Here is a 12,671-nt window from a genome sequence, read left to right on the forward strand (position 1 = left end):
GGTGAGAGGTGGAAAGTTTAAGGGGGATACACGTGGCAAGTACTTCACACAGAGGGTGGTGGGCGTTTGGAACGTAGAGGCAGGCACAGTAGATTCATTTAAGATGCGTCTGGACAGATACATGAGTAGGTGGGGAGCAGAAGATACAGATGCTTAGGAATTGGCCGACAGGTTTAGACAGTACATTAGGATCGGCTCAGGCTTGGAGGGCCGAAGGGCCTGTTCTTGGGCTGTAAAGTCTCTTTATGCTTTGTGTATTCAGAACAAACAGAATATAACACTGTGACCTAAGCATCAGGGAAGTGTCTGAATATGCATAGTTCCAGCTTTCAATGGTTTAGTGATTTTAAACACAACTTAACAGCCAATCATTAGACTCATTCAAGCAAGACTAGATTTAGTTATCGATTTAACAAACTCCTTCCGGAATCTAAATCAACGTTAGAGCTTAAAGCCAGTGTGGTGAGTCTGGTGGCTGAATGTTGCTTCAGGGAATAGTATGGTAAAGACAAAAGACAGATCAGCAAGTGAGATGACCAAGGAGGTGTTAGAGATTAAGGCCAGTAAGGGGCTAAGAGGAATAAGAGACAAGGAGAGATTATTTAACACAGCAGGACTGGTGGTCTGAAGTGTATTTGTTTTCATATGAGGAGTACGGAGCTTTTACAGAGATGCTGTAGAGAGAGAGTCAAAACTGGCAGTTTAACATTGTGTGATTTATATGTTTCAGGTGGAATATAGAGGGATGTGAAAGGTGGAGGAAATGGTATACTGATTAGAGAGAATGTCATAGCTGTACACCTTGGAAGGCTTATCCAGTGAGGCCAGATCGGTAGTGCTCAGGAAAAGGGAGGGTGCAATCACTTTGCTAGGATTGTACTACAAGCCTCACAACAACCAATTGGAGATCCAGATACACATTATGGAAAAATGTGAAAACAACGGGATTGTTGTGGTAGGAGATTTTAACTTCCCCTGTGTTGACTGAGACCACCTTCGTGCCAGGGATGGGGGTGGGATTTATTAGGTGCATTTAAAGGGTTTCTTGAAACGTATGTATAGCCCAACCAGGGAAGGGGCCATACCGACTGACTCCCACAGCTACCTGGACTACACCTCCTCCCACCCTGCCCCCTGTAAAAACTCCATCCCATATTCCCAATTCCTTCGTCTCCGCCGTATCTGCTCCCAGGAGGACCAGTTCCAATACTGTACAGCCCAGATGGCCTCCTTCTTCAAGGACCGCAGATTCCCCCCAGACGTGATCGACGATGCCCTCCACCGCATCTCCTCCACTTCCCGCTCCTCCGCCCTTGAGCCCCGCTCCTCCAACCACTACCAAGACAGAACCCCACTGGTTCTCACCTACCACCCCACCAACCTCCGCATATCATCCGCCGTTATTTCCGCCACCTCCAAACGGACCCCACCACCAGGGATATATTTCCCTCCCCTCCCCTATCAGCGTTCCGCAAAGACCACTCCCTTCATGACTCCCTCGTCAGGTCCACACCCCCCACCAACCCAACCTCCACTCCCGGCACCTTCCCCTGCAACCGCAGGAAATGTAAAACCTGCGCCCACACCTCCTCCCTCACTTCCCTCCAAGGCCCCAAGGGATCCTTCCATATCCGCCACAAGTTCACCTGCACCTCCACACACATCATCGATTGCATCCGCTGCACCCGATGTGGCCTCCTCTATATTGGGGAGACGGGCCGCCTACTTGCGGAACGCTTCAGAGAACACCTCTGGGACGCCTGGACCAACCAACCCAACCACCCCGTGGCTCAACACTTTAACTCTCCCTCCCACTCCACCGAGGACATGCAGGTCCTTGGACTCCTCCATCGGCAGAACATAACAACACGATGGCTGGAGGAGGAGTGCCTCATCTTCCGCCTGGGAACCCTCCAACCACAAGGAATGAACTCGGATTTCTCCAGTTTCCTCATTTCCCCATCCCCCACCTTGTCTCAGTCGGTTCCCTCAACTCAGCACCGCCCTCCTAACCTGCAATCTTCTTCCTGACCTCTCCGCCCCCACCCCACTCCAACCTGTCACCCTCACCTTGACCTCCTTCCACCTATCACATCTCCATCGCCCCTCCCCCAAGTCCCTCCTCCCTACCTTTTATCTTAGCCTGCCTGGCACATTCTCCTCATTCCTGATGAAGGGCTCTGGCCCGACACGTCGAATTTCCTGTTCCTTGGATGCTGCCTAACCTGCTGTGCTTTAACCGGCAACACATTCTCAGCTCTGATCTCCAGCATCTGCAGACCTCACTTTTTACTAGTGGGGGAATGAGCCTGGTCAGGTGATCAAAGTTTTAGTACAGGAGCATTTTGGAAACAGTGACCATAAGTCTATAAATTTTAAGTTGCTGACAGATAAGGATAAGAGCAGTCCGTGGGTGAAAATACTAAACTGGGGGAAGGCAAACTAAGACAATATCAGGCAGACATTGGGGAATATAGAAAGTTGGGGGAGGGAGGGGTGGCAGTTTGAGGGTAAGTCCACATGTGGGAATCATTTAAAGGCCAATTGACTAGAACTCAGGTCTGGCATGTTCCAGTCAAAACAAAGACTAAGGATGACAAGATTAGAGAATCTTGGATGACAAGAGAAATTGTGAGCTTAGTCAAAAAGAAAAAGGCATACACAAAGTTTAGGAAATTGAAGTTAGACAGAGCCCCCAAAGAATATAAATAAAATAGAACTTAACGAAGGGAAGAACTTAAACACGGAGTTAGGGCTGAAAGGGGACTTCCTTGGCAGACAGGATTAAGGAAAATCCCAAGACATTTTATCCAATCATAAAGAGCGAGGATTACTAGGACAAGGGTAGATGCACTCAAGGATAAAGGAGGGAATTTATGCGTGGAGCTAGAATTGTATCAGAATTCACACAGGAGAAGGACATGGTGGATGGTGAGTCTAGAGAGGGCTATGTTGATATTCGAAGACATGTCAATAAAGAAAAGGAAGGGTGTTGGGTATTTTGAAAAACATTAATGTAGGTACCCAGGACCTGATGGGAAGTATCCTAGAATAATGGGGCAGGCAAGGGAGGAAATTGCTGGGGCATTGTATGGAATCTTTGTATTCTCTTCAGTCAAAGGGGAGGTCCCAGAGGACTGGAGAATAGCTGGTGTTATTCTTTGTTTAAGAAAGGTAATACGGATAATCAGGAAAACTACAGGCCCATGAGCCTTATATCAGTGATAGGGAAATTAATGGAGAATATTTAAGGACAGCATGTGGAAAAATGTGAACTTATTGTAAGGCCACTTAGCTTTGTGCAGGGAGGTTGTGTCTCACAAAAGTTGAGTTTTTTGAGGAATTGGTAGATGAGGGCAGGGGTTGGATGTTGTCTATATACACTTTAGCAAGGCCTCTGACAAGGTCCCTCATGGCAAGCTGATACAGAAGGTGAAGTCACATATGATCTGTGGTGAGCTGGTAAGATGGATAAAGAACTGGCTTAGTATTAGAAGACAGAACGTTGTGATGGAAGAGTGTTTTTCTGACTGGAGATCCGTGACCAGTGGTGTTCTACAGGGATCAGTACTGGGACTCTTGTTGTTTGTAATAGATATTAATGATTTGGAAGAGAATGTAGGTGATCTACTTAGTAAATTTGTGAACAACACAAAGATTGGGGAAGCTGTAGATAGTGAGGAGGATTCCAGAGGATACAGCAGGATATTGATAGTCTGGAAATGGCAGATAGAATATAATGCAGACAAATGAGAGGAGATGCCTTTTGGAAGGTCTAATGCAGGAAGGAACTATACAATAAAAGCAGAACCCTAAGTACCATCAATACATCAGTGGTAGGGAAATTATTGGAGAAGATTTAAGGATAGCATGTGGAAAAGTATAGGTGTACAGATCCACATTTCCTTGAAAGTGGAAACACAAGTGGATAAGGTGGTCGGGAAGGCATATGGCATGTTTGCTTTCATTGGTCAGGCATAGAGTATAAACATTGGCAAGTCATGTTGCAGCTGCAAAGAACTTTAGTTGAGCCACATTTGGAATATTGTGTGGAGTTCCAGTTGTCACACCTGCAGAAGCATGTGGAGGCTTTGGAGACGGTGCTGAAATGGTTTATCAGGATGTTGCCTGGTTTGGAGGGTATTAGCTGTGAGGAGAGATTGGCCAAACTTGGTTTTGTTTTCACTTGAGCATCAGAGGCTGAGCAGATAGAAGTTTACAAAATTATGACGGGCATGGATAGTATGGATAGTCAGAGACTTTTTCCCAGGGTAGAAATGTTAGTTACTAAGGCACATAGGTTTAAGATAAAAAGAGGGAAAGTTTAAAGGAGATGTCAGAAGCAAGTTTTTTTTAAATATAGAGTGACTGGAATGCATTGTCAGAGTAGGTGGTGGAGGCAGATACAATAGCAACGTTTAAGAGACATCTTAACAGGGATATAAATAGGCAGGGATTAGAGGGATGTGGATAGCACAGAGGCAAGAGGTTTGTAGTTTAGAAAAGCATCATGTGCCAGTGCAGACTTGGTGGGCCAAAGGGCCTGTTCTTGTGCTGCACTGTTATTTGTCCTTTGTTCTGAGAAACAACGTATTCATTTAGTACTTCTGCCCTACCCTTTGCTTCAATTAACACCGTAACCCTGCTTGTTCCTTATGGGCCTCTCTCTATCCTTCACTAATGTTTTACTGGTAAGATGCTTGAAGAACATCTTACTGTTTGTTTTAGCGCAGCCTGCATCCTTTCCTCATGCTTCCTCTTAACCTTCCTTATTCCAGCCTTAGTCTGTCTCCTGTATTTGAGATACTCTTCCTGATTTCTTTTGTATTATTATTCCAGTGGGCGTCATATACCTCCTTTCTCTTCCTTATTTTCTTATGATATCCTGAGTCTTCCAGGGCATTTCAGCTTTGGATAATTTGTGTTTATTTCTCATGTGTATGCATGCATTCATCTCTCTTTTGATATTCACCCATTTTTCATCCACTGTTTTATTCACCAAAATATGTTTCCTATCAACCTGCTCCAGTTCAACTTCTGGGCTTCTAAAAATCTGCCCTTTTCCAGTCTGACATCTTAATCATTGACTGATTTCTTTTCTCTCCTTTTCTAATTTAATATGAAATCTTATTGTGTTATGATTGCTATTTCCCAAATACTCCCCACTTTGATGTTCTCCACTCGGCCAGCCTCATTTTCTGAGACCAGATTGAGCATAACTCCTTCCCTGGTAGGATCCAGAAAGTTCTTCTGCACACATTGCAGGAATTTCTCCCCTTCTATGCCCTGCACTTTACCTTTTTCCCAGATTACCCAAGTGTAATTGAAATCACCCCAATTATCACAACCCTACTTGTCCTGCAAATTTCCATAATCTACCTAGAGATGGGGCTATTTTCCTTGAAGTGTTGGAGGCTGAGTGGTGAGCTTATAGAGGTTTATAAAACCATGTTGGGCATGGTTAGGGTAAATGGATAAGGACTTTTCCCCAGGGTGGGGTTTTCCAAAACTAGAGGGCATAGGTTTCTTTAAATAGAATTTTCTACTTCCTCCCCAGTATCTGGAGTTCTGTAATAAATATGCAACAAGGTCACCACACTCTTCCTGTTTCTCCACTTTCAACTATATAGATTCTAATTCAGGAACTGCATCTCGTTCAAGGACAATGAAATTACCTTTGACCAAGACTGCTACACCTCCTCCCTTTTTACCCACCCTGTTTTTATTAAAAGCCTTATAACCTGGCATGTTAAGTATCTGGGAGAAAGTGAGGACTGCAGATGCTGGAGATGAGAGCTGAAAATGTGTTGCTGGAAAAGCGCAGCCCTTCCTGAAGAAGGGCTCATGTCCGAAATGTCGATTCTCCTGCTCCTTGGTTGCTGCCTGACCTGCTGCGCTTTTCCAGCAACACACTTTCAGCATGTTAAGTATCTAATCCTGCTCTGGCTTCAGCCATGTTTCTATCACCGCGACTATGTCACATTCCCCCAGAGCAATTTCTGCTTCCAGTTCCCAAATTTTGTGCACGATACTATATATATATATATATATATGTATATACAGGTTAACCCCGCACTGACCTCTTTCTTGCCCATTGGAAGGTGAGCATTTCTCTATTCATTCTCAACACTCAAATCTTCCCTCACTTCCTTCTCCATGTTCCTTATTTTCTCTCTTTTGCCCTTCCTGGGTCTTCCAAAAATAGGCCCATTAGTTAACCCACTCTCTTGCCTTACAAACTTGAATCCATCCACACTACACTATTCACTTTCTCAGCCAGGAGATTAATGCTATTGTGTTTCCAATTTGTAGGTGGCATCCTTTTGGATATTGGGGATTATGTCCATGATGATACCACTGTGCAAAGGTTTTGAACATGTACTTATTGTCTGTATTTTCCTGGGATTCTGTGATGGCTGTTTCATCACCATAATGGCACCTATTGCCTTTGAGCTTGTTGGACCTCAAGATGCATCACAAGCCATTGGCTTCCTTCTGGGACTTATGGCTATTCCCATGACTGCAGGACCACCCATTGCAGGTTAGTGACAAATACGAATGACATTTGTTTAATGTTTATTACTGGATAGAGATTAAAAATCATGGGAAATTGAGATGCAGTTGGATTAGAGAAACAGTATGTTAACATTTACTAGTATATGTTTGAAGTTCTTAATACACATTTTTTAAAAACTTTAAATAATATCTTTGGATATTGTTTATTTAATCCAGTAATTCCCAGGCATATGTGATAGAATTCCCAGATTCTGTTTGAAAAGCAACCTATTCCACAATTGATACAAATCAGTGGCAAAGGACCAGAGCAAGGTTTGAAACCACTTGAGTGTTTTGCACATTGCTTGTTCACATTATTAACCATTAAATCAGATTACATCTTAAATAGAATCAGAAAGTGCCAGTCACCTTCTGAAAAGGAAAACTTTGGTTAAATTTGAGGTGGGATCCTTCATCTTATTAGCACAGATTCCAGGGCACTATTCTCCATTTGTTCACACAGTTATTAAGTCACAAATCAGTTGGTAAATCTTTAACTAAAGTTATTCTGGCAGGGGAGATGTTATTCATTGTGAAAATGTAAGTGAGGAACATGTTTATAATTTTCCAACGAACAGAGAACAGTACAAATTGCTCAAACACACATTCTATCTGCTATTGAAAAACTTACTAAATTTAAGAATAATTGAAATTATGGACAGGCATGGTGAGGAAAACCCTTTCACGCAACACTCCAGCCTTGCAACCAAAAGTGAACCTGCTCCAAGAAAAACACAAATAAACCCTGAACCCTGTAAGCAGCCAGATGCTCAGAGATCCATGTAACCAAAATATATGTTAAATGATTTTTATAAACTTTCGATTTATGTTAACTGCCAATTGCATCTTATTTAAAGAATGATTGAAACAATTATATTTCAAAGTTCTGCAACTGGATTATTTTTAAATTGCAACTTAATTTACAGTTGAATACTGATATAGACAAATCTGTAAGGAACCAAGGCAAACATTGCTGGCGAATCTGTGGAGAGAAAGCAGAGTTAACTTTTCTGGTCCAGTGACCCTTCTTCATAACTAATCTTTCCGTAGATACTGCCAGACCTGCTAAATTTCTCCAGCTATTTCTGTTTTTATTCCAGATTTCCATCATCCACAGTTCTTTGTTTTATTTTACTACTTCATAAGGAACTGTCTTCCTTGAATCAGATTAACGATTGTTCAGCTTTCTGGGGCTGGAAATTCCATGGTTGTGACAAAAGTGTAGCATTTTCAGAGAGGGGCAGAATCTGTGGCACTAGTTGGGTACACTGGAGTTGGATCCCTTCCAAAATGCACAGTAAAATCAGTAGAAATGAGGCAGGCAGAAAGTGGATCCAATGTCATTCTGTTGCATGGTTGGAAATAAACAGATAACGACGGCTGAACCTAAATTGTCAGAGTTTCATCATTTAAGACCTACTTATACCTGACTTAATTAAAGAAATGAGGTACAAGTCTTGCTAAACCAGAATGGGGATTAGCAAACAGGCTTTGCAATGGAAAAAATAATTATTCATCAGTATTGTTAAAACAGAACTGTACAAATTGCCTTTAAGTGGAGAAATCCTTCTCCTCCCTTACCTTTGTGGAGCCATTATCATGAGATTCAGTATGAGCACTTTATCAGTAACTGCTAGTCAACCTCTCTCAGCTGAAATACTAAAGTTTGAATGGGAAAGGAGGGTACTGTCGTGGAGTAGCAGTGTTCCTACCACTGGACTGGAAGGGTTGTGTTCAAGGTCTATTCTATTCCAGAGGTCTCGCTGTAAAGTTCCAGTTTTTATTTAAAAAATGCTTTTAGGAGCTTTTATGGCACAGCAGTAGTATGTCAACGTCCAGGCCAGGAAACTTGGGTCCAAGTCCCACTTGCCCTGGAGCTGTGTCTGAATAGGGTGATTTAAAATAATTCTCTGTATAATCTTGTCACTTCAGTAAGTGAATTGCTTCAGGAGATTATTTTAACATTTAAGCAAATTGCCAATTTCCTATTGTCCATTTTTCACCACTGCCAAGAATTTCTAATTGAATGTCCAGAGATGTTATAAATATATACACACACTCCAACCTGGAGTGGTGGTCAGATTCTGTTCCCAGCGTGCTATGGAAAACAGAACTCACACTCAAACCTCCAGATTCTTCTTGAAAATTACACAGTTAGTTAAAATGGAGGAACAGCAAAGGCTATGGGAATGGTTTTTGTGGAAACGAACACTGGGACCTACTCGATAGACGAGGTGTTGTACTTTGTGTATGAATCCAGGCAGACTGAACATTTCAGTGTCTGATGCACTTAAAATTTCAACCCTGTCTGAACATTTACTAACTAATGTTGGACCTATGGAGGAATGGACAGAATGTCCCATGTATCCTCCTTGACTTTGTTGAAAAAACTAGCCTCCATGCAGAGTCCTTTAGTTTAATTCATCTTATGGACAAAAACAACCTAAATTGTGGAAGGGAATGCCCAATGCTATACAGTTTTAATACTCATGTAACTGTAAGCAGTGGGAACCCAGAATATGATCTGGGAACTTCCCTGGTGGGGCTTACTCGGTGAATCACATGAGCCACTCCCCACACACTCTATTTCCAGAAGACTTCTGTTTCCTTTGAGGCTGTTTCACCTTTTACATGGGATTATAATGTTGTATACTATTATAAACAATGTGTGGTTAGACTGTTTCAAGTCACTTTAGATTGAGCTGAGATTATGGACCAAAGCAGTCCATGGAAAAAGCTGTTTGTCTTGCATGAATATGATCATGCTTTTTGGAAAATCTTTATAACTTGACAGATGCATTTTCTGAAGTTTGCATTAAATTGAAAATCAGTCAGTCTGTTTACATCCAATTCAGCACTATGAAGAGAAATGGGAAATTCATATTAATATTAATTTAGATCTCTACAAGTTCCTTCTGCTCAAGCATTAAAGACATTGCTTGACTAAAGTATTGTCAAAGTTATGTATTTCCAGGTCAAGTAATGGCGTATTAAATTTAAGCTGCAGCTTTGTTGTGGGAGTTTAATACTAACACACCTAACTTCTGGTCTCTTTACTCCATGCAGGAATTCTCTATGATCACTTTCACAACTATCGAATGGCCTTTTACTTAGCTGGAATTCCGCCGATTATTGGAGGATCAGTCTTGTTCTTTATCCCTATAATCCACAACCGAATTCGCAAGAGGCAAGAGAAAGAAGAGCCCGGCACTGACAGGATGTTGTTAGCTTCTGAAAACGTATTCAACGGGGACATGCTTCCCAGCAACTCAAATGTAGAAGTGTCTGCATAGACAATGTTGCCATGCTGTTCTCTCCTACATTCCAGGATGGATCCTTACCAGCACAAACAGTGATAGAGGCCTACAGCACAGAAACAGACCCCTTGGTCCAACCACTCCATGCTCACCGTAATCTCAAACTAAACTACTCCCACCTGTCTGTGCTTGGCTCATGATCTCCAAACATTTTCTATTCCTGGACTTATCCAAATGTCTTTTAAAAGTTCTATCTGTACCTGCATCCACCACTTCCTCTGAAAATTCATTCCATACACAATTTACACTGTGTAAAAAAAAAAGTTCCTCATATCCTTTTAAAATCTTACTCCTCTCACCTTAGTCTTGAAATCCTCCACCCTAGGGAAAAAAAAGACTTTCTATTCACCTTATCTATACATATGATTTTATACACCTCTCAACCTCTTATACTCCATTTTTAAAAAAAGTCCCAATCTGTCCAGCCTCTCCTTATAACTCAAATCCTTCATTCCCAGCGACATTCTGGTAAACCGTTTCTGAACCTTCTCCAGTTTAATAGTATCCTTCCTAAAGCAGGGTGACCAGAATTGGAAACAGTACCCTAGAAGAGCCTCACCACCTCAACGTGATATTCCATCTCCTTTACTCAAAGGTATGAGCAATGAAGGCAAGTGTGTTAAATGCCTTCTTAACCACCCTGTCTACATGTGATACAAACTTCAAAGAATTATGTACCTGAACCCCTAGGTCTCTCTGTTCTACAATACTGCTCAGGGCCTTACTTTTAATTGTATAAGTATGGCCTGTGTTTGTTTTACCAAAATTCATTTATTTGTGTTTATTCAAATTAAACTCCATTTGCCACTCCTTAGTCCATTGATCCAGTTGATCAAGAGCTCTTTGCAACCTTGTCCACCATTCCACCAATCTTGGTGTCATCCACAAACCTACAACCATGCCTTCTATATTCTCTTGTAAATCATTTGTATACATGACAAACAAAAGTGAACCTCGCACCAATCCCTCTGGAACACCGCCATTAACAGGTCTCCAATCTGTAAAACAACATTCCACCACCACTCTGTCTCCTGCCGTCAAGCCAGTCTTGTGTCCAGTGGCAAGCTCTCCCTCAATTCTGTGTGATCTGACTTTACTAATTAATCTACCATGTGGAACCCTTTCAAAGGCTTTACTAAATTCCAAGTAAACAACATCTACCACTCTGCCCTCATCAATTTTCTTAGTTACTTCCTCAAAAACCTCATTTGAATGCTTTAAAACAACTTTTTTGCACATATGTAACATTACAATGAGTTCTTAGAATAAGATAATGTGCTAGATTTTGAAGTAACTCCACATAGTCTGGATTCCCATCACCAAGTCACCCTTTATTTACACACACACACACACACACACACACACACACACACACACTCTCTCTCTCATCCAGCCTCCACCAAGCCAGCTCTCCAAATGAATAGAACCGCTGACACCCCTATTTATTTTTTAAATTTTTTTTCCCCCACACTACCGTCTAACTGCGGTAGTGCTTATTTTTTCCCCCAGCACCCATGTTGTGTGTGTGCAGGTGTGAGACACAGTGAAAGACACAAGGTGCACGAATCTTTATTCAGTTTCCATCACCAGGAAGAAAGGAAACACCTGAGTGGCCAGTGACAAGCAGTGCCCTTCACATCAAAGGGCAATTCTGTGTGAACAAACAGTGAAGGGGAGGGCAGGGATTAAATTAGAATAGAGTTGGATGGGGAAATAATGCACTCCACTCCCTGCGGCGCCCACCTCTCCCTGAACAACTCCAGGGTGTTGGTGGACACTGCGTGCTCCTTTTCCAGAGACACCCGAGCTCTAACGTAACTGCAGAAGAAGGGCAGGCAGTCGGACCTAACGACCCCCTCCACGGCCCGCTGCCTGGACCTGTTTATGGCCAGTTTGGCCAGGCCTAGGAGCAGACCCACGAGGAATCTTCAGCCCTGCCCTCCCTCCTCCGTACCGGGTGGCACCCCTGTTTATTTTTTATTTTTTTTCTCTCATTTTTTAAATAAAAAAATCACAAGGTGAGTCTCATCAACTATCAGCGTGTGACAGAGGTGGAGTAGTGCAAGCTGTAGATAGATATAAGCAGAGCTTCGGAGTATGGTGATGAAGAAAAACAAAAACCACACTTAGTAACCACTCTTCACAAATGGCTCAAATTATTTCATGGAGCTATTGCGATGGAAACAGTGTACTGGGCAACATATTCTTGAGATATTTGGATGGATTATTTATAACTACCATTCTTAGAATAATTGATACTGGGATATACATTAATTTAAGAAAATTCCTGTTACAAAATATCACTAATGGCATACTCATACTATTAAATTGCTGACAAACAACTGTTCAAACGTTCTTCCACATATTGAAACATATTAGCAATTTATTTTTGCTTGATGCAATTTGCTTTTTTATGGTTAACAATGATTAGATCTTGCTTTCATTAACTGAATGAAATGAGCAGAAGGCCCAAGGATCCTTCTATTAGCAGTTGAGCAGATTTTAAGATAAGGTACTGGGTGACAGTAATGTTTGATACTTTTTTGTAACAAACTTTTCCAGCAATTACTGCTTCTGTCCTAATCATTTTTGGTTGTCGCAAAAACTTCACATTAATCAGACTTTGAGAGTTGTTACAGGACAATTATGTTCAAAGAACTAATATTAGATCAAGATTTTGATACTTTATATATAGCTTCATACATCTATTAGGAGTATAATAGCTCAAGCTTGTAAATTACCAAGTTGAAACTGTCAACATGGTGAAATAATTCCACAGAGACAGTATTTGGTCACCAA

The 12,671-nt window shown here is 41.8% G+C and overlaps 1 protein-coding gene across 2 annotated transcripts in view; it reads left to right on the top strand.

Moving 5' to 3' along the window:
- The window catches only part of LOC132820132 (monocarboxylate transporter 8-like), a 76,363-nt gene extending 64,174 nt beyond the window's left edge, over nt 1-12,189 (top strand). Inside the window, exons 5-6 of one of the 2 annotated variants that reach the window (XM_060832072.1) lie at nt 6,313-6,541; nt 9,622-12,189. In XM_060832072.1, the coding sequence (XP_060688055.1) occupies nt 6,313-6,541; nt 9,622-9,848 (456 nt within the window). In that variant the 3' untranslated portion in view covers nt 9,849-12,189. Of the gene's footprint in view, nt 1-6,312; nt 6,542-9,621 lie in introns of those variants that run through there. The other variant, XM_060832073.1, reaches the window with a different exon arrangement.
- Nucleotides 12,190-12,671: the final 482 nt, after the last annotated feature.

Source organism: Hemiscyllium ocellatum, chromosome 11 (assembly GCF_020745735.1).
Source record: "Hemiscyllium ocellatum isolate sHemOce1 chromosome 11, sHemOce1.pat.X.cur, whole genome shotgun sequence".
Classification (NCBI taxonomy): Eukaryota; Metazoa; Chordata; class Chondrichthyes; order Orectolobiformes; family Hemiscylliidae; genus Hemiscyllium; species Hemiscyllium ocellatum.